The 27,816-nt window shown below is 51.9% G+C and overlaps 3 protein-coding genes and 1 long non-coding RNA gene across 24 annotated transcripts in view; 2 read left to right on the plus strand and 2 right to left on the minus strand.

Annotated features, from left to right (window-relative positions):
- The window catches only part of Espn (espin), a 34,365-nt gene extending 32,899 nt beyond the window's left edge, over positions 1-1,466 (minus strand). For 10 of the 13 annotated variants that reach the window (XM_087550878.1, XM_087550876.1, XM_087550872.1 and 7 more), the window contains exon 1: positions 961-1,442. In XM_087550878.1, the coding sequence (XP_087407004.1) occupies positions 961-1,254 (294 nt within the window). In that variant the 5' untranslated portion in view covers positions 1,255-1,442. Of the gene's footprint in view, positions 1-960 lie in introns of all 13 variants that reach the window. The other 3 variants (XM_087550881.1, XM_087550882.1, NM_019622.2) reach the window with 3 other exon arrangements.
- A 4,821-nt stretch (positions 1,467-6,287) lies between these two features.
- On the plus strand, positions 6,288-14,330 carry Hes2 (hes family bHLH transcription factor 2). 7 transcript variants are annotated; one of them, XM_087547786.1, is made up of 6 exons: positions 6,302-6,785; positions 7,354-7,470; positions 8,058-8,163; positions 8,255-8,350; positions 8,579-8,678; positions 8,759-10,222. In XM_087547786.1, the coding sequence occupies exons 3-6, from the start codon at positions 8,119-8,121 to the stop codon at positions 8,989-8,991; spliced, it is 474 nt and encodes a 157-aa protein (XP_087403912.1). In that variant the 5' UTR covers positions 6,302-6,785; positions 7,354-7,470; positions 8,058-8,118; the 3' UTR covers positions 8,992-10,222. The 7 variants fall into 7 exon arrangements, 6 of the variants coding, with proteins under 6 accessions (XP_087403913.1, XP_087403912.1, XP_087403915.1 ...); XM_087547789.1 differs by lacking the exon at positions 7,354-7,470 and adding an exon at positions 13,483-14,330 and having other exon boundaries at positions 6,599-6,785; positions 8,759-8,987; XR_015619444.1 differs by lacking the exons at positions 6,302-6,785; positions 7,354-7,470 and adding exons at positions 13,483-13,680; positions 13,952-14,330 and having other exon boundaries at positions 7,985-8,163; positions 8,759-8,987.
- A 10,959-nt stretch (positions 14,331-25,289) lies between these two features.
- LOC134487047 (uncharacterized) lies at positions 25,290-27,344 on the minus strand. Its single transcript, XR_015621372.1, has 2 exons — positions 26,643-27,344; positions 25,290-25,386 (listed from the first exon to the last, which is right to left on the minus strand). It is a non-coding gene; the product is annotated as an uncharacterized LOC134487047 (long non-coding RNA).
- Acot7 (acyl-CoA thioesterase 7) overlaps positions 27,115-27,816 on the plus strand; it is a 92,813-nt gene continuing 92,111 nt past the window's right edge. For all 3 annotated transcript variants that reach the window (NM_001429474.1, NM_013214.5, NM_001429473.1), the window contains 1 exon segment: positions 27,115-27,629. Coding sequence is in view for 2 of the 3 variants with exons in the window: in NM_013214.5 (NP_037346.2) it covers positions 27,481-27,629 (149 nt within the window). In the remaining variant the exon portion in view is untranslated.

Below are 27,816 nucleotides of genomic sequence, written 5' to 3' on the forward strand. Positions count from 1 at the left end.
TTGTTTGGTTGGTTGATTTTGGTTTTTTTTAAGACGGGGTCTCACTCTGTACCCCAGGCTAACTTCAAAGTCACAGCAATCCCCCTGCCTCAGTCTCCCGAGTGCTGTGATTACAGATGTGAGCCATTCAGTGGTCACTGTCAGCTGGAAATCGGATACGCTCTCTCTCTTAGCAGGCCGCTCAGGCAACCAGAATATCATTCCAGTTCCTTACCTCAGCCTAGGAGATCCTCTAGGCCTGGCCTGGTGGCCTCCCATCCCCACCCGTCTCCATCACCCTGATCTCCCCAGTTTTCTTCCCGCACAAGAAAGTGCACACCACAGGAGGACGTTTCCCTTCTTTTCTCTGTGCTGAGGGCTCTGCTCCGCTCACCAGCCAGGACTCCTGCTGGGTAGGTCACACCCCTCAGTGTCACCAGGCACAAAGATCCAGGTTGGGCTGAGAAGTGAGGACCCCAAAGTTGCTCATGTCCTTGGGCCTTCTTATGCCCGTAGGAGAGCTCCCCCACCTCATGTCCCGCTGCCTTTGTCCCTGACTTAGTGGTATCTGCATCTTGGCCTGGGGGGATGTCTGAGACCCTACGTATTCTCAATCCAGACCTGAGCCTGGTGGCCCTGGGCTTCTAATTTGGCAGCCAGGGCCCATCACGGCCCCGCCTCCTTCCATCCTGGGCCACTCCCTCCAGAGAGTGCTCTGCCTTCCCTAGGAGATACCAGCCTAACAGAGTCCAGCTCCCACCACGATCCCTGCTCCCCCAACCCCCAGGTTTTCCTAATATCAAGCGGCCAGGAATCTACCCAAGTCCTCGATCTTAGGGGCCCACCTTATCTAAAAGTCTTTCGGAAAGAGAAAAGCTCAGGGCTCAGCCTAGCCACGAGCACGTCTATTTTACCCATCCTTGAGCCACAGGAGGGCTAGAGTCCTCTTTGGGCCCAAGCCGTCTCTTAGAGTGAACTCACCTGCACCCTGCAGCCACCCTGTGTGAGCAGCCACTGCAGGCAAGAGAGGTAGCCCGTGGCAGCGGCATCATGGGCTGGTGTGGCGCCGTTGCGCGCGCGGGACACAGCTGGGAGGGCAACCTCCTCCACCAAGTAGCGCAAACAGTGCAGCTTGCCTGAGCGGGCCGCATGGTGCACCGGCAGGGCGTCTAGCGGGTCGCGCAGAGAAGGCCCCAGCAGGCCGGCGGCGTGCAGGGACCTCAGCACGTCCAGGTCGCCCCGCCGTGCCGCCTGCATCGCCTGTTCCAGGGCCATGGTGTCACCCTCGGCGCCGCGATCCCGCGCTCAGTGGGTCGCCCGGGGCGTCATGCAGGTGGCCCCGGGCTCCAAGAGCAACCCGGCGGTGCAGTCGGAGGAGGAGTGCGGACCCGGGAGGCAGAGCGGCTGCCAGCCGGCTCCGGCTCTGCGATCCCGGGGACTCAACTCCAGCTCAGCGGCGCTCTGGGGCGGGGACCCCTAGAGTGCCCACTTAAGCCTGGGTTCCGCCCCCGCCACGCCTCTTCTCTGCCCCGCCTCCCCTGCCCTGGGCCCTCCCCTATCCCTGGCGGGCAACAAGTGTTGATGCGCACTTTACTAATTGTCGCTGCGCACAAAAACTGAATAGGATTCTAGTACCCTCCAGACACAGACCCACTCATTCAGCTGCCCAGTGGTCATTATGGGTTGTTTCAGGTGCTGGGGACGCAAGCCAAGAAATGACGGCAGTTACAAATGTCACTAGAACCCGGCAAATGGGAGTTAGAAAATGTTTTGTCACAGGCATCAAGAAGGTGCCTGGTGCCTGATCTGGTTGGTAAGAAGGGACGTTCAAGGCCAGGGGACTAGACGCCACTGCCCAGAGGTTTAAAACGTCCCACCAAGTGCAGAAGAATGTCAACTGCTCCCTCCTCCATGCTCAGGACTTCAAGGTCCCTCTAGAATATAGAGCCTAGACCCAAGAAAAAGATGGGAGACAGGAGTAGGCAGAAAGAGAAACAAAGGAGGGAGCCAGCAAAATGACTGGGTAAAGGTGTTTGCAGACAAGCCTGACAACCTAAGTTCGATCCCAGGGACCCATGTGATGGAAAGCAAGAACGAGCTCATCAAAGTTGTCTTCTGACCTCCACATGCTCACCGTAGTACATGGCCCCAAGTAAATACATACAATGATTTGGGGAGGGGTGAAGCCCTCAAAACTCATATGTTCTATTTCTTAAGTAAAAGGAAGTTAGGACAAGAGTGTCCTGGTGGGCTTAGAGCTGTTTGGACCAGGATGCAGAAGACTCTGTTTACCCAGGCTGGTGTTGGGAATGGGAGAGTGGACCGTGGACTTGAATGCCTGGGGCTGCCTAACTAAGAGACCAGAAATGACGTTCGAGAAGGCTGGGGACTATTGGAGAGATGCTCCAGTGCCTTCGTCCACAGAGAGGGGATCGCCATTGTGAGCAAGGAGCCTGGGAAGTGTTGGAGGGTCCAGACAGGTAAGCACTAGGTCAAACTACCCTAAGGGGCATAGCTGGTAACAAGTCATGGGAGCTGGAGGAGGCAAGGTCCGCTGGACCGGAGCAGAGGCTCCCAGAAAGGAGGAGTTGTGCGATCTGTGGGAACGCATCAAGCATATCGGGCAACCTTGAAACGGCTCGTGCTCTTCCTCTTCTCCCACGCACAGCGGAGGTCAGTCAGAACCCAGCCCCACTCCCCGGTCGTAGTTTCAATCACTGCCTGGCTTCTTTCTACCAGCCAGGGCAGTACTGGAAATGTTGGAAACCGAAGCTGTTTGCAGAACGCAGAGTCCAAAAGTGGGCCTGGGGCAGTCTCAGATACCATTCCCCTTTTCGCCACACGGTGGCGCCATGCACGGTGGCCTCCAGAGCTCTCGGGTGAGCTCAAACTTTGCCATCCTTCCTTGCATGCTCAGTTGAGTTTCCAACTGCTTCCGTTTAGCTGGTAAGGCCTCATTCCTCCTTAGGACCTGCGGTTACTGAGACCTGTCGCTTCTTTCCAGAGGCTTCCAGATTCCTTACAGTGTCATAGCTTCGCTGCCGCTTGGTACTTTCTGAACTAAGTATTTTAACCTACACTAACAGGCAGGTGCCCCTAAAGGCCAGCAAATATCAGGGATCCAAACTCGGATTCTGGACCCGGCTTCTACTCCCCTGTATCTGCTTCGTGGCAGAAGTCTTGAAATTCTTCCACCCTACAAAGTCGCTGCCTTGACCCTGGACACCTCACGTGTTGTGTGTGTGTGTGTGGGGGGGGGGGTTGTTGTTGTTGTTTTTTAATGCACTGCTCCTGTCCTCAAATGCCTCTGAGTCAGTACCAACTCAGCCAGCGACAACGACACGAGACAATTACACATGGCTGACCAACCTCTCAGATTCCCTGAGGACACAGCTAACATTGAGACTGGGAGCCAGGCCCTTTGAGATGTCCCTGTCTCTCTGCCCTATCTGACTCTTCGACTACACGGAGTCCTGTCCAGCAGTCCAAACAGCCCTGTCACGGGAGGCACAGTATAGAACCCTTATCACTACCCAGGCACAGCAGGCGCCAGGTTCTTCATTCAAACTGTTAATCCTTTTTTTTTTTTTTTTTTTTTTTTTTGTTACCAATACATTTATTCGAGGAGATGTGTCTATCTTACCATGAGGGGAGGACTAGATGGCAGCCTATGTGACCTGTGTGTAACTGCACGGGTGACCGAACCTTCATGCCCAGTGTCACCGGCACAGATAAGAGGATGAGGGGGGACATTCTGAGGAGTCACACAGGAGGAGGTGCCGCCCTTGTGTCAGGGAAGTAGTGTTGAGAACAAGGACAGAACCCAGCAGCGCCAGCCTCCGGCCCAGGCCCAGGCATGATGGTGCCCTATTTATAAAGCAGGAGGGGGTGCCTCCGGCTGACTGGCAGGATGAGCTGGGCTGAAGGTGCAGGGATGCTTTGGAGTGACCTTTGCCTCCACAGCCTTCCTCTGCCCGTGTACAAGATGGAGACTCAAGGACCTCTGGGCAGGAAGGGGATGCCACCAACGCTGCTCTCCCAGGCTCCCCCAGATGACCCACCTCCACCAGCCCACATCTGGACAGACACACGGCAAATATGGTCACGAAGCTAGGCTGTGCTGGAGTCACCCTCAGGCATCTGAGATGATGGGTCCTCACCAGGGGTAGGCCAAGACCCCGTAAATGTTTGGTCAGGAGACTTAGGTTACTCCAGGGCAAAGCATGACCCTGATGACAGCCGGCAGAAAAGCAGGCTGGAGCCACGGAAGAGCTGGCCCTGCACACTCAGGAACCTTCCAGCAGTGGATCCAGGACTTGAACACAGGGGAATACGGAGGGAGTCCAGCCTGCAGCCCACAGTTGTTCACCGCCATGAGATCTCCAAGGAGCGGGAAGGGATAGGTCAGCATGTTCACTGCAATCCCCATTGCAAACTTGGTATAGCTCCGGATGGCCAGGGCCTGGCTGAACTGGGAACCTGGATTCTGGTCGTTTCTCAGCCCCGCTGGGGTGTCACTCAGGCTGTCGTCCACCAGGTAGGCATTGATGAAGTGGGCCAGCAGGTTACAGCCCCACAAGAAAACCACATCACCCAGGAGGTGAGGGATTAAGCCGCTAAAAAAATAGGTTGAGCAGAGATGAGCAGGGAGGAGACCTCCAAACTGTTAATCCTTAAGGAGTTTTTGGTTTTGTTTTGTTTTGTTTTGAGTGGCTGGTCTTGAGCTTGCTAGCATCTCAGGCTGGTCTTGAACTCCTGGATCTTTTTCCTTCTTTATGATGTCAGCATTACAGGTAAGAGCCACCCACCCTACCACCCTAAGAGAGGTTCAACTCTCATTTTATAGGTGTGGAAACAGAGGCACGAGGGGATGTTTTGTTTGTATTTGTGTGTGTGTGTGTGTGTGTGTGTGTGTGTGTTGGTCACAGTGCATGTGGATGTCAGAGGACAGCTCACAGGAGTTTTCTCTCCTTCCACTAAGTGCATCTTGAGGATTGATCTCAGGTCATTGGTTACTGGGAGGTGCCCTTACCTGTTTTTTTTTTTTTTAAGATTTATTTATTTTATTTGTATGAGTCCACTATAGCTGTCTTCAGACACACCAGAAGAGGGTAGCAGAGCTCATTACAGATGGTTGTGAGCCACCATGTGGTTGCTGGGATTTGAACTCAGGACCTCTGGAAGAGCAGTCATTGCTCTTAACCACTGAACCATCTCTCCAGCCCTGACATGGTCTTTTCTTTTTTCTTTTTTTTCCGGAGCTGGGGACCGAACCCAGGGCGTTGCACTTCCTAGGCAAGCGCTCTACCACTGAGCTAAATCCCCAACCTGACATGGTCTTTTCTTAAAAGCCCGGGGTGACACATATGATAAGGGACAAACATGACTGTCCAGTGTGCTTCCTCCCTCTCCATCCCTGGGTGGATTTTCTCTCCCTGCAGCTCCCCTCTGCCTTCCCCAGTCCAGGAGTGAGCTTTGGGGCTCCCTCCTCTCCTTGCAGGGCCTCTCATAGCTCTCACCTCCAAGCTGGGTGAAAATCAATTCTTAGGCACCTCCCTTGGCCAAGGGCTAGTACATTTCTCAATACCCTAGAAAGGACCAGGAACAGAGTGTGTCTGCATGGTACTGAAAGTCATCCTAAATCCCCTAGAGCCTGAGCCCCACTTTCTGGACACCTTACTACCTCACCCAGGTTCTCTTGCTTCTAAAGGACTCCATCTTCCAGATCCCTAGCAAACTCCCAGAATCCTTTGGTTAAAGAGAGGGGTGCATTACCTAGTTTAAAATCCTTTACAATGGGGTTGGGCAGTGTAGAGGAGAGAGACTTAAAATTGAGGTAGCTGTCTTAGCACAGGAGTTTGCTTTCTGCCCACAGGTCTTCTAATAGTCATCTGCAACACCGGAAAGGGATGTTTCCACACTCGTCCTAGGGGCTAGGAGCAGTCTTTGACCAGAGTAGGGTGGGCTTGGGGGAACTGAGTGAGCTGGTTGGTCAAGGGGCCCACACATTCCCCCTGCCCCCAGACAGGGTTTCTCTCTGTAGCCCTGGCTGTCCTGGAACTCACCATGTAGACCAGGCTGGCCTCAAATTCAAAGATCCACCTCCTGCCTGCATCTACTTCTCAAGTGCTGGGAATAAAGGTGTGTGCCACCACCATCCGGTTTTTTAAAATGAAATTTTACTTTTTTTCCAACTGCTTGTATATTTGTGTCCGTGTGAGGATTTGTGTACATGACTGCTATGCCTGAGAAGTCCAGAAGAGGGCGCCGGATCACCCCAGAACTGGAGTGACTCGTGCGAGCAATCCGATCTGAAAATCAGGTCCTCTGCAAGAACAGTACTTACTTACAGCTCTTACCCGCCGAGCCCTGTAAACTCCTTTTTGGGCTCTTAAAAGATAATTAATGACTGAGTATGGTAGCGCACTCCTTTAATCCCAGCACCCGGAAGGCAGAGGCTGGTTGATCTTTGTGAATTCGAAACTGGCCTGGTCTACATAGTGAGAGGCTAGCCCACGGGCTTGCTAGACCCGACTGTGAGAGAGAACCAGGGAATCAGGTAATCCCAAGGCCTGCTGGGACAAATCCTCATAGTTAGGACTGTTGGGTTGGTGGAAATGAGGAAGCGAAGGTCGAAAACAACGAGCTTGGAGCTTGCGCAAAGTAACATCTTGGCAATGGCAGTGGGTCCTTGTGTGCCATAGACAGAAGTAGGACTGAGCCCTCTTGTCCAGGCTGCCCTGGATCCCTCTCCTGGTGTACTGGCCTCCACCGTTTTCGAACGCCTGCTGTGGTAACCCTTCCAGGTATTTGGGGCTAGTGAAGGGAATGGGGCTCGATGGCAGGAGGGAGGGGTCCTCCTAGTACCCTGAACAGAGCCCACCCTGGCTCCGCCCTACGAGCGCTTCTTACTGGCTCTGGTTGTGCCGGTCTCCCTTCGGGGTACCAGACTGCCCCAAAATCGCAACAGGGGGGCTGGAGAGGTGGCTCAGCGGTTAAGAGCACTGACTGCTCTTCCGGAGGTCCTGAGTTCAAATCCCAGCAACCACATGGTGGCTCACAACCATCTGTAATGGGATCTGATGCCCTCTTCTGGTGTGTCAGAAGACAGCTACAGTGTACTCATATACAAAATAAATAAATCTTTAAAAAAAAAAATCGCAACAGGGTCCGAGGGGGTAGCTGTTGCCCTACCAGCCGACCAAGGGAGGGGAACCCGCAGCAGATGGGCGGGGGACGCCTGCCAGTTTGCAGTAGCAACGGCCACGCGTTGTGGAGGCGTGTCTGGGCCCGCTGGGGCCTAGAGGAGCAGCAGGGGCACACACCCAGGACCGCCCCTACTCGCCCGTCATGTGACCTTCGTCTGTCCCACAGGTGGAATCCGGAGTCCAGAGCCTGTTGAAATAAAATGAACTCCGAGGACCCTGGGTTGCCTCTTCCTGGGGAGCGGGTCTCGGGTTTCCTTTTCACAACCTAGGCCCAGGGAACCAGGTGATTTGGAAATCAGTGGGGTGCTCTAGATTTTATGGAGCACTTAGAGCCAGGTGTCCAGCGACCCCGGTCTTGGTTCTGGCTGCTAGGTCAGAGAAAGATAGGACCTTGCAGACACTGGATTTCCATGCCCAGCTTAAAGCACTTGGTAGAACAAATCTCTCCTTTTAACCCTGTTGTATCTCCCTAAGGTCTCTCTGCAGCCGCTGGAGACCTTTCGGTGGCCTAGGGAGGAGCTCGCAGACCTGTGGGCTTGAATGAAGTCATAGGATGCTGGAGAGGAGGGGAGGCCTCCTGTCCAGGGGGTCAGTGCCCGCACATCGTGCGACCCCGCCACAGATGGGACTCTAAGGCCAGAGTGGCATCCCTGGGGATGTCGCCGACTCGTCTTCTCCAGCCCCACCCAGTGCAGGGACAAAGGCGGGAGGAGGGTGAGGCTCTGGCCAGACTCTATGGGGGCGGGGCGGAGCAGGGACACAGCCTCCTTAAAGCCTAGTGGCTGATAGTTGCGCGCACTTCTTTGGTGCTAGCTTGGGTCAAGCTTGAACTTGGTTACCGCCTTCTGTTTTCGCTCTGCCTTAAAACAGGGGCAAGGATCCTCCACCCCGAGGTAACAGACCCTGTGGGCCCGTCGCTTTCCCGCAGAACATGAGACTGCCTAGAGGAGTAGGGGACGCGGCAGAGCTGCGCAAGGTAGGAGCGGGAGCTAGGAACGCGTGGCAGGTGGAGTGGGCAATGGCGATATTCCTAACTGTGGTCTCTGCGCTCACCTGCCCACGCGCAGAGCCTGAAGCCACTGCTGGAGAAGCGCCGGCGCGCGCGGATCAATGAGAGCCTGAGCCAGCTAAAGGGTCTAGTATTGCCGCTGCTAGGAGCAGAGGTGAGTGTCTGGGAGCTCGGAAAATTGAAGTGGAGGGTCTTGGGGCGCCCAGCCAGGCGGCTGGGTCTGCGTGGTCCCTGGGCTCCGTGGGGATCCAAGCACCTGAGTGTAATCTGCGCGATGGAGTGATAGAGACCACTGAGGGACTGACGAGCATTTGGGTGCAAGAACGAGGCGTTCATCTGCCCATTTTATTGTGGGGTGTCTCTCTTGTCTGCCCTTGCACAGACTTCCCGCTATTCGAAGTTGGAGAAGGCGGACATCCTGGAAATGACTGTGCGCTTCCTACGGGAGCAGCCTGCGTCAGTATGTTCCACGGAAGCACCTGGTGAGTGACCATGCTCCCTGCTCGCCCTCCAGTGTGCACAGTTCTCAAAACCGGAGCCTCACGCTGCTCTCTGTACGCAGGGTCTTTGGATAGCTACCTCGAGGGTTACCGAGCCTGTCTGGCGCGCCTGGCCCGCGTGCTGCCCGCCTGCAGCGTCCTGGAGCCGGCCGTGAGCGCGCGCCTGCTAGAGCACCTGCGACAGAGGACTGTCAGTGGCGGCCCGCCCTCACTGACCCCAGCATCCGCTTCAGCTCCAGCACCCTCTCCTCCGGTGCCTCCTCCAAGCAGCCTTGGACTTTGGAGGCCATGGTAGGTTCCTGGATGTTCCACAGGATCCTGCTGCTGGCTGTCAAGGGACCTAGCTGACATTCTCCATGGTGACTGCATCTTCGCACTCACTTTGAGAACGGTCTAGCTCCGACCACCCTGACAAGAATCGGTTGCTGTGACCTGTCTGGGTGATGAAACCTTCAAAGAAGGGCTCAATCAGAGGGGGAAATGGGGCCGAAGGAGAAAGAGCAAATATGTGTAGGGTGAGGAGAAAGAGGCCCACAGGAGGAAGTGGCTCTGGCAGTGGACCAGCCAGCGCTGCCTCGGTCACACCTGCCCTAGTGTGGGCAGCAGACCAAGGTCTGGTCCCGAAGCTCACCTGGGCCTGGTGCAGTCTCCTGCTCTGCTGGGCCACTACATTTCCAGCCATGCCTGCAGCTCAGCTGGGCTTGTGAACCTCTCCATGGACTTGGCAGAGCACTGAGCAGGGCAAAGGGAGAGGAGGGCAGCCATTCGTCCACCCCTGGACTTCCCTTCCCACTGATCTGTATGCAGGTGGCTTTCCATTTTAATTCTCTAAGTGTTATTTCTTCCCACAGCAGGTCCGGTGGTCTTGGGGTGTGAGGAAAGGGCGGGATGAGAAGGAGGCTTTCCTGTGGTTGTAAGGGAACCTTGTGGCTTTGGAGGAGCAGAGCACAAGCCCTAGAATGGAGGAACTCTAGAGAAGCAGAGGAAGGACCACCAATGGCCTTGCCTGCTTTCTCTGGGAAACCACTCCCTGGGTCCAAGGCAGTAGCTACCAGAAACAACTTGCTCAGAAATTATTTCTTCCAAATGGAAGCCCGGAAGCCCAACAAGACTCGTAAGGGCTTTCAGATCCCAGGAGGGTGCTCCACAGAAAGTGGGAGGATTTCTGAACCACAGTCACTCCAAGACCATGGAGATTTGCTGAACACCACAGAAAGGCTGCCCCACCCTCACCCCCTTCGCCCCAGTCTGTGCTGGGGACCAGGACACTAGAACCAGGAAGACAGACTGACTGGGGAAGGGACAGTTACTATCTACTTGGCTGTACCCATCTATGAGGAGTCTGGGCACAGGTTTAGGTAGTAGAAAGTGGGGGAGTTGGAGGCATTCTTAAGGCAGTGCTGTGCTGGGCCTGGTTACCTCCATTGTAAGCTCTTGGGAGGCAGGGCTGGGCATAGTGCTCCTGTGTGTACCTCTGAGGCTCTGACTGCACAGTGGCTGTGCAATAAACAGGGTGAATTAAAGGAGCTGATGTGACTGGCTTACATTGTATCGAACCGTGGACAGCCTGACTTTTGCTTAGACCACCACTCCAAGTTCCTAGAGCAGCAGTTCTCAACCTTCCTAACCAGGCGACTCTTTACTACAGTTTCTCATGTTGTGGTGAGCCCCCAGCCATACAATTATTTTTGTTGCTACTTTATAACTGCAATTTCGCTACTGTGATGAATTGTAATGTAAGGATGGTCTGGGATGACCCTGTGAAAGCTTCATTCGACTTCCCCAGCGGGGTCATGACCCACAGGATGAGAGCCACTATCCTAGGACCACCCATATATTTGTCCAACCAGGGAACAAACACAGTCTGTTTTCTCGTTCTTTTTTTCTTTTCTTTTCTTTTCTTTTTTCTTTTTCTTTTCCTTTTTTTTTTTCCGGAGCTGGGGACCGAACCCAGGGCCTTGCGCTTGCTAGGCAAGCGCTCTACCACTGAGCTAAATCCCCAACCCTGTTTTCTCGTTCTTAGTAGAGTGAGAAGAGGCTGAGAGATCACTGGCTCCTAAACTCACCCAATAGGCTCTAGGCTTCTCCTTGGGTCTAAACAGACATTCTCCTATCTCCACACAGAAGAATTCTCGATACTGGTTTACACAATGAGTTTTCAGCCATCTTTCCCTGTGTAGTGAGACCCCCGTTTCAAAGGAAAAAAAAATCTCAACACTGGTACTTCATTTTATTTAGCAGAATGATCTGCCTGTTTCTGCTTCCTGCATGCATGCTGGGATTAAAGGTGTGCACCACCTCCTGCAGTTTAAATTTACTTTGTTTCTTCATTTTGTGTGTATGGGTGTTTTGCTTGCATTACCTCGGGTGCCTTATGTCTGGGGAAGTCAGAAGAGGGCTTCAGATCCTCTGGAACTGTGTATGAGTGGTTGCGAGTCACCATTTGAGCTGTGGGAATCAAACCATAATTTTATTTTTGAGATAGGGTTTTACTACACAGCCCTGGCCCATAACTCACTGAGATCTGCCTGCCCCTGCCTCTCTCAAGCTCTGGGGTTAAAGGCGTGCCCCACCACATGGGACCCTTCATGGGAACTGACTGACCTCTCCTTCCACTTCCTGCTTCTGACCCTCTATCTCGGTTCTAGTTCTGTGACGAGTATTGGCCTGGCCTTAAGTTATTAGGCCGCAGAGTGAAGTGCGTATGTATGTATAAACTGCTGACTCACAGGGCCAGGCGCTCTGGAGAACCTGGGCCCTGGCATGTCCAGGTGGGTGACGTTCTCAGTCTGAGGCAAGAGGCCAGTTTCTCAGTGGGATGTGCTGCTGGGAGACTGAGAGGGTCTAGGCTGGTGTTCCTAGCTGGGCTGGTGAAACGGGGGATGCCTGAATCCTCTTTCACAAGATGCCCCGAGTGCTCCTTCCGTGGACCCAGAGACCTGGCTGTGTCGGTGTTCGATAGAAGCTGTTTCAGAGAGTCTCTCGTGCGTCCCTCTTGACCATTTATGATTACAAATACCTGCTACCATGGCCACCTAAGCAGACATTTTATGACCCTAAACAGAACCATGACTGACTAAGAACTTTGGGCATCTGCCCTGAGACGACCGGATGTTGAGTCTAACTCTCTGAGTGGGATGTCACGCCAGCTGGAGAAAAGACTCCTATGTCTCACAGAACTCCAGTGGGAGAGATGACTGTGGTTCAGGAATGCCACAGTGCTGGGGTGCCTGGGAACCCAGTTTTGCCGAGATGTACAGTTCTGAGGAGACCGGGGCTTTGAAGGGGCCCCTACTTGACTCTCTGGTATCAGACGGTGAGAAAAGTCTGTATCTGCCTTCAATGAGCATGGGGGCAAAGGAAGAGCTGTGTCTTGTAAATGCAGCCTGTGGTGCAGCATTCAAATAGCTCTGTCTGCCCGAGACTCGGTGCCTCAGCAAACAAGAACCCACTGGTTGCTTGGGACAGAGCAGAATGGATCTAGGCTGCAGGAGACACCCGGAAGATGCTGTGTCCCTATAGAATCCTCTAAGCCCTCTCTGTGAGGTGGAGGGATAGTGGGTATGGAGGGAAAGCCTTACATGTGAGCATCTGCGGCAGTCTCTGGCCACGACAGAGCTGATAAGGGTCATGGGCTTGCAGCCGAGGCTACCGGGGTCAGAGCCAGTGCCCAGGCACCCCTAAGAGCCAGGTTTGACCAGTTGTCCTCCATGAAGCCAATAATACCAGCTCAGTGAGTAGAGACGCTTACGCTCAGGACTGGCGACCGGAGTTCAATCCCCAGGTTTCAGTGGACCGAACAGTGGACAGACAGAACCTGTTCCACGAAGTTGTCCTCTGACCCCCACACGCACGCAGGCCACAGCAATGGGTACCCTCTGTGTAATAGCTGGTAATAACTGACCGGGCATGGGGGCTCATGCCTTTAATCCCAGCACTCGGGAAGCAGAGGCCAGCCTGGTTTACAGAGTGTGTTTAGGAGAGTCAGGGTTGGGGGTTTGGGGATTTAGCTCAGTGGTAGAGCGCTTGCCTAGCAAGCGCAAGGCCCTGGGTTCGGTCCCCAGCTCCGAAAAAAAAAAGAATTAAAAAAAAAAAAAAGAATAACTAATAGGAGAGTCAGGGCTACACAGAGAAACGGTGTCTGGAAAACCCAAACCAAATGATAACAACAACGACAACAACAGATAATAATAATTAATAACGATAATAGATAATAATTAATAATGATAATAGATAATCAGCGCTGCAACAACAGAAATGACATTAAACGTGGCAAATAGTGAGGAACAACTAAAGATTTATTCAATGCGGCCACACCGGGAGGAGAAGCAACTCGATCCGGTGACTTCCAGATCTCACCGTGAGGGGAGGGTTTAAACAGAAGGGAAGAGGTATGCTTGGCTAAGCAGTCCTGGTCAAGGTGTGGGCCCACCCCATCACAGTCTCAGCTCCAGTCTCTCCTGCAAGGTGGTCTGACAGGTTGTCAGCTCTGTGTGGAATTGTTCGTCTGGCACCCACCAGGCTTCAGTCTTTTCTGTCTGCCAGCACGAGATGCCTGGAGAAGTCCTAATTCCCCCGAGCTGGTTGTTCAATGGTTTGCAAGTCACAGGGAGGAGCACCGGTTTCTGTTCATAATTTCTGCCTTGGGGTTAAAGTCTCAGCAGGCTGGCTAGTGGTGGCTTTGTTCTTGACAAGGTTCTGGAAGCTTTGCCCACGCACGGATTTACAACACCTAGGCTCTTGTAACTCGGATCATTTTTAACCTTTTACATATTACTTTTCACAGACACATCAGGTTCTCTGCATGGTTCCAGAGAACAGCTAACGCAGCCTGTGGCCTTATTTCCTGAAGCCTTAATTCCTATGTGGGCCGCCGCGCTGCGTGTGTATGTCTCTCTGTGCTTCACGGGGCTGCACCCACTCTCTGAGAGCTGCCCGGACCTGCGTTATCCGGGAGAAAGGAGCCACCCACCGAGGCTTCCCAGTGAGTAACGAGTTTCACTTGGGGTTTTCAGAGGCCCGGGCAAAGACTCGAGCACTTAAAGCTGCTCCAATAAAACGTGAATAATGGTTTTAGGATCCTGAGAAAGGCGCTGGTGGGGGACATATCCTACACCGGCAGCTTGTTACAGAACGGCCACTAGGGGGCAGCAAGGAGCGGAGGTCTACAGATGGTCGCCCGTTGAAGGATGACCTGATGTTGGGGGGGGCTCTCCGCCCCCCCGTTATTGTTCTATTATAAAATATCACCGCAGGAGAGGGAGCTGCTGCAGCCACTGTGCACTTGGGGAGAGCCTGACAGTGGAAAATGCCAAGGCTGTTTTAATATCACTTTGATTTCGTGGACTGAGGACGAGTCCTGGTAACCACTTCGAGGGTCCATGGAGAAAATGGGGAGCTGCCCAAAGGTGGACAGCACAAAGCCATAAGAAATACCGAATCCAGCATCTGAACGACTCCCTAGCACTTGCTGCTTTCCCAGAGGACTCCAGTTTGCTCACCACAGCCTGCAACTCCAAGCTCTGTGGGATCTGACTCTTTATTCCATGGGCACCCCCTCCCCCAGCCTCCCTCACTCCGATCTCCCCACATACCTTTGTAAAAGTAATTTAGAAATAAATACTTAGAAATACACAATCTAGGGGTTGGGGATTTGGCTCAGTGGTAGAGCGCTTGCCTAGGAAGCGCAAGGTCCTGGGTTCAATCCCCAGCCCTGAAAAAAAAGAAAAAAGAAAAAAAAAAGAAATACACAATCTAAATCCAGGCATAGTAGCTTGCTCCTGTAATCAGCACTTTGAGTGACTGAGGCAGGAAGATTGTGAGTTCAAGGCTAGTCTGGATAACATATTGAGTTCTGGGCCGGCTTGGGCTACTAGATGACACCCTGTCCCCAAAACAAAACAAATGTAAGCACCCCATTCACAGTCCAAAGGAGAGCAGGGCAGGAAAAGGAATAGAGGACAGAGGGAGCAGATGGGACAGACAGACAGACAGACAGAGACCGATGCTTAAACCCAAGTATACGGGGGCGGTCATGGGGTACAAATGGCCTATCTGCTGCAGTCACAGGCATAGACGGTCAAGCGACATCAGACCACAAGACACTGTATGTGGGTCCTCTTTCTTCCCCTCTGTTTCTTAGAAATCCTGTCCCCCAATTTTTTTCTTTTGAGATTTTATTTTATTTGTGTGTGTATGTGTGACTGCATGTGTGAACGTGTGCACATGCGTGTGCACATGCGTGTGCACATGTGAGATCAAGTGCCCATGAGAGTCAGAAGAGAGCATCAGAGCCCCCTGTTGTCGGAGTTCCAAGTACTTGTGAGCTGCCCCCTGTGGGCTGGGAACTAACTAAAAGGAGCTGTTAACTGCTGAGCTGTCTCCCTATCCCCTAGAGTCACAACGTTTATTAGATTAAAAAACAAAAACAAAAACAAATATACCAAATTGCAGAATGCTGTGGATTCTCAGTGGTGAATGGGACATCCAGAGTGATAAAAACATCAACAAGAAGACAAACGAAAATTATTAATTTGCAGCTCTTTAGTCCCTGGGCTAAAACGCACCCGGGCTCTAAGGCCATCGGTCAGCAGCAGCCTGTGTGAGGGAGGCCCTACACCCAATCCTCAGTACAGAAAACATTTAACTGAGAGAGACGGTCAAATTCACAACTCACTGTATCTGAAGATTCAAACCTTCATCTCTAAGTGATCGATAAATGTACACAGGAAATCAGTAAGGGTGTAGAAGACTGGAAGATCACCAACAAACTTGACCCAGATGGTCCTTCACAGCCAACAGCAAAACAAACACCATCTCAAGAGGGCATAGAAGAGTTGCCCAGGAGGCCATCTGCTGGGATGTAAGAGAAGGCTCTGTAAATCTGAAGGAAATGAAGTTATTCAGAGCACTCTCCAGCCACAATGGAATTTGATTAAAAATCAACAACAGAGAAAGAAGCAGGCGGCCAGTGCAGACGCGAATGCGAATGTCGGGGCAGGAAGGCTTTTGAGAGCTGAGGCGAGGCAGGTCAGATACTCGAGGGGCTGCGTGTCTTAGGCGAGGAGAGCTCTAAATTGGTGCTGCAGGTGCAGGGCTGTGCAGACAAGGAGCACTCTTTTTTTTTTTTTTAAGATTTACTTTATTTATTATATATAAGTACACTGTAGCTGTCTTCAGATACACCAGAAGAGCGCATTGAACTCCTTACAGATGGTTGTGAGCCACCATGTGGTTGCTGGGAATTGAACTCATGACCTCTGGAAGAGCAGTCGGGTGCTCTTAACCGCTGAGCCATCTCTCCAGCCCGACAAGGAGCACTCTTATACGTAGGTTACGTAGGCAAAAGGAGTAGAGAGATGGCTCAGAGGTTAAGAGCACTGGCTGCTCTTCCAGAGGTCCTGAGTTCAATTCCTAGCAACCTCAGGGTGGCTCACGGCCCCCTGTAACTCCAATTCCTGAGTTCTAACATCCTCTTCTGACCTCTTCAGGCACACACACATTTCATGTGCATGCACACAGACAAAATGCTCACACATATAAAGTAAAATAGAGATTTCAAAAATCGGGCTGGAGAGATGGCTCAGTGGTTAAGAACACCTGACTGTTCTTCCAGAGGTCATGAGTTCAATTCCCAGCAACCACATGGTGGCTCACAACCATCTGTAAAGAGATCCGATGCCCTCTTCTGGTGTATCTGAAGACAGCTACAGTGTACTTATATATAATTAAAAAAAAAAAAAAATCGGAAGCCATGCTGGACTAACTTGAGCATATGCACTCTCAAAGCCCGCCCATGCAGTGACGCACTTCCTGCGCAAGGCCACACCTCCTAACCGTGGCCAAGCATTCCAGCTTTATCATGAAAACCGAAGGTTAGGGGAAAATGATCACCAGCTAGCGATAGATGATCCAGCCTATCTGGGCTGAAGGGCGTCTTGCAGTTTGGAAAGTTGTTCATCTGAACCATCTAGGAAATAGACTTCCTTGGAAGCACACATGTCCCCTGTCTGATCTCAGGAACAGAAGGGCTACTGGGAAGCACTTGCCCCTTCCCCAGAACCATCCCAGGGAAAGGGAGATTGCAAAGGGCACGGAGAAGTGGCACAAGCCACCAGAAAAGCCGGCAGAGTGGGGAAGGGAGTTGTATGCCCTTAGTCCTGCACGAGGGCCATTAAGAGGCAAGCGGCCCGGCTTGTTGGTTGATCTACAACAGTTCTCCACAACAGCCACAGTCAATTATAGACTGAGTCTGAGGGGCCTGGGGTTGTAGCTCAGTTGGGAGCCCAGTGCACAAAGCCCTGGTTGGATCCCCAGCACCGAATAAACTAGTGCCAACTTGTTATCTGGGCGGTGGAGGCACGAGGGTCAACAGTTGGAGGTCGGCCTTGACTACAGTTTTCATGAGACTGTGACTTTAAAAAAGAGAAGTGCAGAAGCTAAAGTTGGAAAAGCTCCAAGGTATCACAAATTAGATTAGCCAGCTGTGCACAGACCCCAGGGACGAGAATGGTGAGAGCAAATTGTCTTCCCCGGAGGGAACCGCACGGAGCTGAGGAATTAGACAATATGCAGAACGGGGAAGGCACGGAGCTTGGAGACGGAAGCGTGATGCCTTGTTTCCATCTGCTTGACCACCAGTGTCTCAGTGACATCCTCACAGTCTGGGGGAGGCGATGTTACCTCTGCTGAATCCCAGAGTAGCTAACCAGACTTCATTGTAAATCTTAGTTTCGCTTCCTGGCTGACCTCCAGCTTCGCAACTCTGGGAACCTTAAACACACCCGAGTCCCTCCTTTGCCCTCTGTCTTCTGGTTGGAGTCACTGGAACCTGTCCCTGGACTCTTCAGAGCATCTGACCAAATGTCACTCAGCCTGGTGACGGGGTTGCAACCTGATGAGCCACAATAATCTGAGACTTCAGCAAGTCAACTATGCATTAAATATTGATTCTAGGGGTTGGGGATTTAGCTCAGTAGTAGAGCGCTTGCCTAGCAAGCGCAAGGCCCTGGGTTCGGTCCCCAGCTCTGAAAAAAAGAAAAAAGGAAAAAAAATTGATTCTAAGCACCAGTGAAAGATCCCTGGAGACTCAAGTCTCGGGATGACGCGACCCCCCAAGAACTCACACAAGACCGTGAGGTTTATCGATAGGAACCAGTGCACTGGGGTCGAGACTCGTGTCCCACAGCAGGGGCAGTGGAGTTCGACCCTGAGAGGCTGGGAGAAAGGGTATTTAAAGGAAGAAGCCACAACCCAAGGGGGTAGGGGTGGCGTCATTGGAAAAATCACAAGGAGAAGCTTCCTGTCTCTCAAGATTGCTTAACTTTATGGTCCGCTAGTTTGTAGAAGCTTCCTGCTTCGAAAGGTTGTTCTTTAAGATTTTAATCTAACTTTATGGTCAGCTAGTTCCTGGAAGAAGCTTTCTGTTATCTTTACTAGGTCTGGAATCGCATATCTAAGGACCTTATTTTTTTTTTTTTTTTTTTTTTTGGTTCTTTTTTTCGGAGCTGGGGACCGAACCCAGGGCCTTGCGCTTCCTAGGCAAGCGCTCTACCACTGAGCTAAATCCCCAACCCCGGGGTTGCATTTTTAAACTTCTGACTTTTTGGCTGTATTTTTTATTCTTTCATTAGAACTTAGTTCAGCCCACATTAAATGCGCTAAAAAAAATAGGGCTGGAGAGATGGCTCAGCGGTTAAGAGCACTGACTGCTCTTCAGAGGTCATGAGTTCAAATCACAGCAACCACATGGTGGCTCACAGCCGTCTGTAATGAGATCTGATGCCCTCTTCTGGTGTGTCTGAAGACAGGGAGAGTGTACTTACATATAAATAAATAAATCTTTAAAAAAAAATATTGCCCAAAACTGAACAAAATTATGGGGCACAAGTGTTTTTTTTTTAAAGATTTATTTATTTATTTTATGCATGAGTACACTGTTGTGGGATGATGTCACAGGTGAGGCAGGTACAAGATAGAAGGAGGCCTGTCATTGGACGAGAAGGCAGGATGGGCGGGAGAAAAGTTTGGGGGAAGAGGAGGAGACTGGAATAGAAAGGAGGAAGAGACAGGAGGGAGAGGGAGAGAGGCCGTGGCAGGTGACAATATGGCGGGTGACGTTAAGATTCCACACTGTACCTTTACAGGTATGAATGTTTTTAAGGGATGGATATGTACAGGACTTTGTATGTTTAGGTGGGCAATTATATCTTATCAATTGGGTCAAAGGTTATTGTGTTGTGTGTTCTTTTATGTGCATATTTAAGTGTAAGGGAGTGTGGGGCGGCTGGTCTGGGCCACCACGGAGTTGGAATGTGTGCTTCTGGCAAGATATCCAGCAAATATCTTGGGGCACTGCGGTGCCGGATCTAGTGGGGATAAAAGACAACCATACTATTTTTGTTTTTTAAATTTTAAAACAACACACTGTAGCTGGTCAGATGAAGGCATTGGATCCCATAACAGGTGGTCCTGAGCCACCGTGTGGTTGCTGTGAATTGAACTCAGACCTCTTGTGTAGGGAGCCGTATTAGATTTGGGCCTGGCTGCTTAAAACTAGCCAAGGACACTTTTCATCAACAAAACAAAAAATTTGATTAAATCCTTTTTCTTAACTCTTTCCTCTCTCCCTGAGTGAGCGCTTGATCTCTCCTATGAATCAAGCCTCCTAAATCCATATCTTCCCCATGACAATCAGACGGCAATTATTCCACCGGTCCTTATCTCCCTCTCCAGCGACTCACAAGCAATACGGCCTGAAGAGTCCTCGATTCCCACTGGAGCTCTCTTATCTCCGTCATCCTGTAGTCGGCCTTGCTTCAGGGTCCCTGTTCGGGCGCCACTTGTCCCTGCCAGCGGGGACCCAGTTATTCAGGGTCCCGAAGAGGCTTTCTACCTGTGGGCCAAAATGGGGGTGAAGAGAAGAAGGAGACCAAGCAAAAGTTCTGTTGTCAAGGTCTCGTTTATTGGGGTGAACATTACAGATTTTAAGGCTTTCAGGTAGGGGGAGTGTCCTTTGTGAAACACGTAGGATGGAGGGGCGAGGGTATAGGCAGCGGGAGGCAAAGAGGTCAGGCGGTAGATGATGAGGTCAGGCAGTGGAGACACCGGGTGTTGACTCAGGAGATAACTGGTATCTGCTCAAGCTGAGGTATCCCTTGAATGTTATCTTCCTGTGCCATAAATTCATGGGAGAGGCTTTTGTCCAACAGTCTTAAGACTTATGGCAGTCATCTTAGGGGTGAATATCTGTGGCCAAACAGCCCAGAGTCACCTAACCACTTTGAGCCATGCAGTCAAAAAGTGGCCAGGCCCAAATCCAATAGGGCTCCCTACACTCTTGAAGAGGAGTCAATCCTCTTAACCACTGAGCCGTCTCTCTAGCCCCCACAGGTTTTTTTTATTCTTTCTTTCTTTATTTTTTATTTATTTTTCTTTTTTTCAGAGCTGGGGACCGAACCCAGGGCCTTGCGCTTGCTAGGCAAGCACTCTACCACTGAGCTAAATCCCCAACCCCGTTTTTTGTTTTTTTTTTTAAACAGATTTATTTTAGATTGGTGTGTGGTGGTGAATGCTTTTATTCTAGCACATGGGAGGCAGAGGCAGGTGGAATTCAGTGAGTTCGAGATCGCCTGGTCTACATGGTGAGTTCCAGGACAGCCACAGCTGTATAGAGAGACCCTGTCTGATGACGATGGTGGTGATAATAATTATTATTGTAGAAGACCCCCCAAAATCGAGGTATATTTAATTTTTAATAATGTGTATAGATATGTGTGTGTACAAGTGTGTGCATGTGCACATGTGTGAGTGCAGTGCCTGAAGAGGCCAGAAGAGGGCATCAGGTCCCCTGAAGCTGGATTTCAGGCTTGTGTATGTGAGGAACTGAACTTGGGTTCTCCATAGTATGAGCTCCTCACTGCTGAGCCACTTCTCCGGCCCCTACAGAAGCGTTTTGAACTCATTTGAGGCAGGCTCTCACTATGTAGTCTTGGCTGGCCTGGATCTCACTTCATAGACAACTCACAGAAATCCACCTGCCTCTGCCTCCCCAGTGCCAGGATTGAACTCCAGTGCCTGGGGTGGTCTCTTTCTTAAATTAAAATGTATTTAGTTTACAAAACATTTGGTTTCCATAAGGTTTTTCATACAACCTTAAGTTTATATCCTTGGATTTGTGTGTGTGTGTTGGGGGGAGAAAAGGGGGAGAGGGAGGGGAGGGAGAAGAGAGGAAGAGGGGGAGGGAGAAGGAGAGAGAGAGAGAGAGAGAGAGAGAGAGAGAGAGAGAGAGAGAGAGCACTCATGCATTAACATGCTGGTGCTGGTGATCAAACTCAGGTCCCTCTGCAAGAATAGAGCCGTCTTTCCAACCCTGTAGTCTCTCTGCCTTATGTTTTGAGACAGGGTCTCTCCAGAGCCTGGGGCTCACTATGTCAGCCAGAGTGACTGGCCAGTCAGCATCTGTCGTCCCTCCCCTAGAGCTATTCACAGGCATACATCTTACGTGGTGCTGATGACCTGAGCTCAGTCCCCATGTAGCAAACACGCCACCCCTCCATCTCCCCCAGCCCCCATTATTCTCATTTCCTAGATGAGGAAATTGAAGCCCAGAGAGGTTAAGGCACATATCTAAGGTCACACAGGCAGGCAGGAGGTGCCTGGAATGCTGTAGGCCCTGGATTCTTCTCTTTTCTTTTGCTGGGTCTGGAGCCCAGGACCTGTCAGATTGCTAAGTCACCAAGTGACACCCTGACCCTCTCTTTGTCTTGTTACTTTCTCATCAAGGCGATGAACCTCTGTGAGTTACACTCAGAGGCAGGAACAGACTCCTAGGCTGGGGCCTCAGACAGGGGTTCCCTCTGTTTCTTACCTTTTCCTTGGTCCCTTGCTTACCTTCCTCGGCCTCTCTGTCTCTCTCCTTTTGTGGGGGCAGGACAAAAGACAGCCTCATCCCTCAGTCGCACGTAGGAGTGTTCCGCCCTCAGAGGCCAGAGAAGAGTCTCGGATCTCCTGGAACTGGAGTTAGAGATGGGGTGCTGAGAACCAAACCGGGTCCTCTGCAAGAACAACTGATTTTAACCACGGAGTCATCTCTCCAGCTCCACATGGTTCTATTTTTGACTAAGGAAGGGTTTCTTCTGCTTCCCACAAGATCTGCAGGTGGGATCTGACCTCGCTGCCACATGGTTTGGAAATTTACTCTGCCACTAGGTGGCGCCACAGGACCACAAACCCAGAACTTTGATATTTCAGCCTGGAGGTCAAGGGAAAGGGAACTTTGAAGCTGTCAGTCACCGGGCGCATTATAACTCCAGATTTAAAGTTTGACCCAGTTGGAATTTTTTTTTTTTGTTCTTTTTTTTTTCGGAGCTGGGGACCGAACCCAGGGCCTTGCGCTTCCTAGGCAAGCGCTCTACCACTGAGCTAAATCCCCAACCCCGACCCAGTTGGAATTTAAGAAGTGGTTTTTATTTTATCTCATGTGTATGGTTGTTTTGTCTGCATTTACGCAGGTGACACACTTCCGCAGACAAGGCCACACCCACTCCAGCAAGACCACACCCACTCCAGCAAGACCACACCCACTCCAGCAAGACCACACCTCCTAGTAGTGCCACTAACTGGGCCAAGCATATTCCGACCACCACAGTGCATGTCTCAAAGGAGTCCTTTATTGGTCTTCGGTTTCTCAGAGTGGTTTGTGCTTGGGACAGGGCATGTGACTCTCAAGGTTAAGTTAGGAGCTGGATGACATGAGAGTGGGCTCTTCCCTCCCAGCAGCAGTGTGTGTGGGGGGTGGATGGCCCACGCTGAGGCTTGCCCACGAAGTGCTGTGAACAGGAGGCACGGTCTGGAAGCATCCATCTTCTCCAAGTAGAAAAGGCACGGCAGGGTCTGCCTGTGAGCGAGTCAGTGAACTCTTCAGTCTAATTTACTCGTCTGTCGCACAGCTCAGCCGTGTTCTGCCTGTTACCTTGAGCTCCTGAAAGTGGAAGTGGCCAGCTCACTGTCCCAGCCTGAGGACGCGCAGCAGGTTCTCGGATGAATGATCCAAGGACAAAGTAAACAGATGTCATAGAAGCTGCACAGATCCCAACCTGACTGGTGTGCCCCGGGGCTCCTTGTAATGTGTACACAAGCAGCTGGACACCCGAGAAAGGGAGAGTGGAGAGAAGTGTTCTCAGAACTTCCTCTGTGCGGAACTCTTACCTCAGACGCAAACACCCTCGCTAGGACAGGTGTGTGAAATACCTGTGTTTACTCCCGAGTGTCCTTCTGCTGGCTGCTGCGTTCTCGGACACTGAGGACATGTCAGGTCCTGGGGAACCTGTAGCACCTTTTTTTTTTTTTTTTTTTTTGTTCTTTTTTTCGGAGCTGGGACCGAACCCAGGGCCTTGCGCTTCCTAGGCAAGCGCTCTACCACTGAGCTAAATCCCCAACCTCCCCCCCTTTTTTTTTTCTTTTCTTTTTTTCGGAGCTGGGGACCGAACCCAGGACCTTGCGAGCTAAATCCCCAACCCCAACCTGCAGCACTCTTTCTCCCTTTGAATGTCGGCTTGAATCAGGCAGGATCTGGCAGGGTCTTCTGGCCCTAGGCTGTTTGAATCCCTTCAACATCCCAGTGGCTCCAGACATTGGAGCAGCCAAGTTTACCAGCAGGCTCACATAGACCCATAGTTTCTCTGTACCAGGTCCCTTTCCAAGCACCTAAAAATGCCCACGTGTCTAGGCCTTACTACCGTCCTATGGGTAGGTCCTCTGTTCTCTCTACTCATGGAGGAGTTGAGGTACACGTAGCAGAGAGCTCACTGAAGGCCACACAGTGTGGCTCATCTTAGTTCTGTACTATGTTACCCCTGTCTTTGGTGTTGTCTCAGTCCCGGAGGGTCTTCTGACTCTTCAGTGTGTTCGGCTCCCCAACAGGGCCTTAAGGACTCCCCAACAGGTCTCCCCAAGGGGCCCAGGCTGGCTCCTTTAGGCTCTTAGAGGTACTGTACCCCATACAAAGATAGAAGCAAGTTGGACGCATCCCTGGAATACCTTCTTGGGTCCTGGACTTTACCTGTCACTCAGATCAGGAGTGGGTCACATGGCCAGGTCACATAGCCACATTGGTCATTCCTAGGGAACAGCATGTTTGCTTGTCTGTTCTTGTGGTTTGCCCTGGAGTTATCTGTATTTTGATGCTAATTCCACTGCCCCAAAGACAGCTGCCTAGAAGTGTACTCAGGAATCAGGTGACTTCACCAGAACCTTCTCCCCATTGAATTTGTAAAGTACAGGTGAGGGGCAGGTACAGGATAGAAGGAGGCCTGTCATTGGAAGAGAAGGAAGGATGGGTGGGAGAAAAGTTTGAAGGAAGAGGAGGAGACTGGAATAGAGAGGAGAAGAGACAGGAGGGAGAGTGAAAAAAGCCGTGGCAGGACAATGGAGGCTGACGTTAAGATTCTGCTCTGTGTATTTACAGGTTGTTATCAATGTTCCTAAGGGATGGATGGTACCGGGCTTTGTATGTTTAAGTGGGCAATTATATCTTATCAACTGGGTCAAAGGTTATTGTGTTGTGTGTTCTTTTATGTGACGGTTTGAGTGTAGCAAAGTGTGCAGCGGCAGGAGACACTGGGCCGCCGAGGAGTTGGGATTTGTTTCCGCCAAGATATCTAGCAGATATCTTGGGGCATTGAGGTGCCGGACCTAAGTGAGGTAAAAGACAACATACTTTTTATATTTTTACAACAACATAGGGCAGAAAAGTTATGAATTCAAACTGACACAAGGACCAAATCTTTAGCCTACAACGATTTATTTATTTATTGGCTGTTAAGTAGAATTTGGTGGTAGAGGGCTCGTCTGACACTTGGCATGGTAGGTTTGAGCCCTATCAGTCCACCCGTGCTCCCACATGGGCATGCACACGCATGTGCACACACACGTAAGGCTCCTCTTTAATGTGGCTAAGCATGTGTTGATCCTAATTGTCACCTTGATGGGATTCAGAACCAGTGTTGGAGACATACGTGTGAGCTTCGGGCATTCCAACAGGAAGTCTGGATGGTCCGGGGGGTGGGGGTGGGGATAGTGTGGCCTGACTCAGTCTTCACTTCTACCCAAGGGAGGGCGTCTGCTGCTGCTGCTGCCACCCTCCAGTGACATCAGACGCCAGTGTCCTCAGCCTTCCAATGTGGACCGAAGACTAGCAGCTTTAAGTTGGACAGCTGAGACACCCGGTTTCCCAGAATGAGCAGTTACATGGAGAGGCAGATGGTTCTTGTGCAGCCGGCCATCAGTGGACAGACCACCCATGTAACCCCCATCCCGGCAGCTGGGTTGTTGGGTTACAACAAATCCCTTCACAAATTACTATTTCAGGTGTATTGTGTGTCTCAGGCTTATACTGAAGACCAGCAGGGACATCTAGCCTTGTGGAGGACAAACTACTTGATGCTGGACTTTCTGTTCACTGTTGGAACTCCCCCGCAAAATCCCCGTTCTGTATATAGAGAGATTCACTTCAAGAGTTCCATTACTCTATAAAACCTCCATGTCTTAGTCAGGGTTTCTATTCCTGCACAAACATCATGACCAAGAAACAAGTTGAGGAGGAAAGGGTTTATTCAGCTTACACTTCCACATTGCTGTTCATCACCAAAGGAAGTCAGGACAGGAACTCGAGCAGGTCAGGAAGCAGGAGCTGATGCAGAGGCCATGGGGGGATGTTACTTACTGTCTTGCTTCCCCTGGCTTGCTCAGCTTGCTTTCTTATAGAACCCAGGACCACCAGCCCAGGGATGGCACCACCCACAATGGGTCCTACCCCCTTGATCACTGATTGAGAAAATGCCTTACAGCTGGGTCTCAGGGAGGCATTTCCTCAAGGGAGGCTCCTTTCTCTGTGATTAACTCCAGCTCATGTCAAGTTGACACACAAAACCAGCCAGTACACTGGACAAATAAACCCTAGAAAAACCGTGGACCACCACCTCTGACTTCTCTCAGACCTCTTTCCAGTCTGTTCTTCCCAGACAACCCTAGTTCTAATATCTTTTATAAGTGGCATTGTACACTATGCTATTTTGCATGTCACAACATCCTAATAGCATTTCTAAAAAATTTTTTTGGGATGCACCATGTGTGTGCAGGAGACCAAAAAGGTAAGAGGCATCGGATCCCTTGGCTCTAGACTTATAGACGGTTGTGAATCACCCTGTGAGTGCTGGGAATGTCGTGTAGGTCCTCTACACAAACAGCAGGTACTGAAGAGCAATCTTCGCAGCCAGGAAGCCTTTCTTTTGTATTATCCTGTGCAGTATTCTATTGTAATATCCTGGCCCTGGATGTTCATGAGGTCACTTATGTTTGGCAGCTCTTTTCAGACCGTTAGTAAATAGGAAAAGCTCTTTGCTTAGCCGCAGCTTCCTCCTAGATCTAGACCTTGTAAGGCTGTGGTTCTCCACCTTCCTAACGCTGTGACCCTTTAGTACAGTTCCTCATGTTGTGGTGATCCCCCTAGCCATAGAATTATTTTCGTTGCTGCTTCATAACCATATCTTTGCTACTGTTATGAATCATAATGTAAGTATCCGTGTTTTCCTATATGGTCTTAGGTGGTTTGAGCCCCGATTCGACCCACAGACTGAGAACTGCTGCTGTAAGGGGAGATGGTGATATTTAAACAGGTCATAAACTCTGGAGGGCTTGCTTAATTCGTATTGAAATGCTAAGAGAACACAGGGTGGAAGCCACTAACACTCTGCTCCCGGTTCTAAAAACTGAATTCTTTGAATAATAATTGTGAGGTCTCAGGGGAGGCTGGTGTGTGTAGCATGTGCCCACCAGGCAAGGCCTGTGTACCAAGCTTCATCTCCTGCTGGAAAACTGGTGTTGCAGGGGTGATAGCTTTAGGCTTTAGAGTAAATGGACCCAAGTTCTGTTAATAGATGGGGTTACTTTTCTTGGGTACCGCATGGAGGGGCAGAGGCTCTCTGCAATACAGTAGATACAGGGTGACAACATTTCTCTTCTTTGGTGGCTTCTGTGGCCTGAAACTTGGACTTGATTTAAAGGCAAAGCAGAAACCAGCAGCAGCTCCTGGGCAGCAGGTGCACCCAGCTTGTACTTGGGGCTCTCCGGGTGTCTTTCTGGAGATCAGTGAGGCAGTGAGGCAGTGAGGCAGTGAGGGGGATTATGAGGCCAATAGGGGTCAGAGGTCGACCGGGCTCCCCGTCTGCAGCCATCCGGGTAAAGGGTTGACACTCGGCACCACGCGCTGTAGGCCCGGGTGAAGTCAAGGCCGGGCGCAGGGGTCGGTACGCGGCTCTCGGCGCCGTGCCCGTCCCGGTCCGGCCTCCCCGCGGTGACCTCATCGGGTGGCCGGCCCCGGTCGGTAGCGAATCGCCACGCCGGCGCACGGGAACGCCCCGTAGACTCCCGGCTGCCACCGAAGCCACGCACGCACACGCCCCGGGGACGCTCCACGACCGGGCCTCCGGCCTGCGTGGTGTCCGCCGCAGGCCGCTCGCCTGCTCCGCGCTGGCGCGTGCGCTGCGCTGCGCGCGCCACCCAACTGCCACCGAACCTTCTGGAAGCGGAGTCCCACAGCCGCCCCCGCCGCCGACAGAACTCGCCGCCTCCGCGAGCGCCTGCGGCCGTGGAGGCCTCTGGGCATGGGGGCGGGGCGGGGCCCGCGCGAGGGCGGGGCCCCCAAGGGGCGGCCGCCTGTGATTCGCCTCCTCTGCGCAGGCCCCGCCTCTCTGGCGACACGGCCCCGCCTCTTCCCTCCTCTTTTATGGCGCCTCCCAGGCTCATTCATTCGGCGCCGGGCCTGCTGGACACCTGTTCTCAGATCCCGCCGCCGCCGTCGCCGCCGCCGCCCGCCGTCGCAGCCAAGATGTCCGGTCCCACCACCGACACGCCGGCCGCCATCCAGATCTGCCGGTAAGACGGAGGCTTGCGGGCCAAGCCGACCCTTCCCCGCTCGCTCGCGCCTGAGCCCGCTGAGGCGATGCTATAGGCTCACAAGGATGCTGCCTTCATCCGGAGCGGCCCTGCCCGGCTCCACGCTCCCGGGGTCCAGGCCCTGGAACCCACCCTGGACCCCTCCACTGGACTCAGGCCCAGGATT

This window comes from Rattus norvegicus, chromosome 5 (assembly GCF_021556685.1).
Source record: "Rattus norvegicus strain SHRSP/BbbUtx chromosome 5, alternate assembly SHRSP_T2T, whole genome shotgun sequence".
NCBI classification, from domain to species: domain Eukaryota; kingdom Metazoa; phylum Chordata; class Mammalia; order Rodentia; family Muridae; genus Rattus; species Rattus norvegicus.

What these genes read in the sequence shown, in the direction of transcription:
- Hes2 (XM_087547787.1), top strand. Translation starts at nt 8,119, where the DNA reads ATGAGACTGCCTAGAGGAGTAGGGGACGCGGCAGAGCTGCGCAAG. An exon ending in TGCCGCTGCTAGGAGCAGAG is followed by an intron (nt 8,351 to 8,578) that starts GTGAGTGTCTGG and finishes GCCCTTGCACAG; the next exon opens with ACTTCCCGCTATTCGAAGTT. An exon ending in ATGTTCCACGGAAGCACCTG is followed by an intron (nt 8,679 to 8,758) that starts GTGAGTGACCAT and finishes CTCTGTACGCAG; the next exon opens with GGTCTTTGGATAGCTACCTC.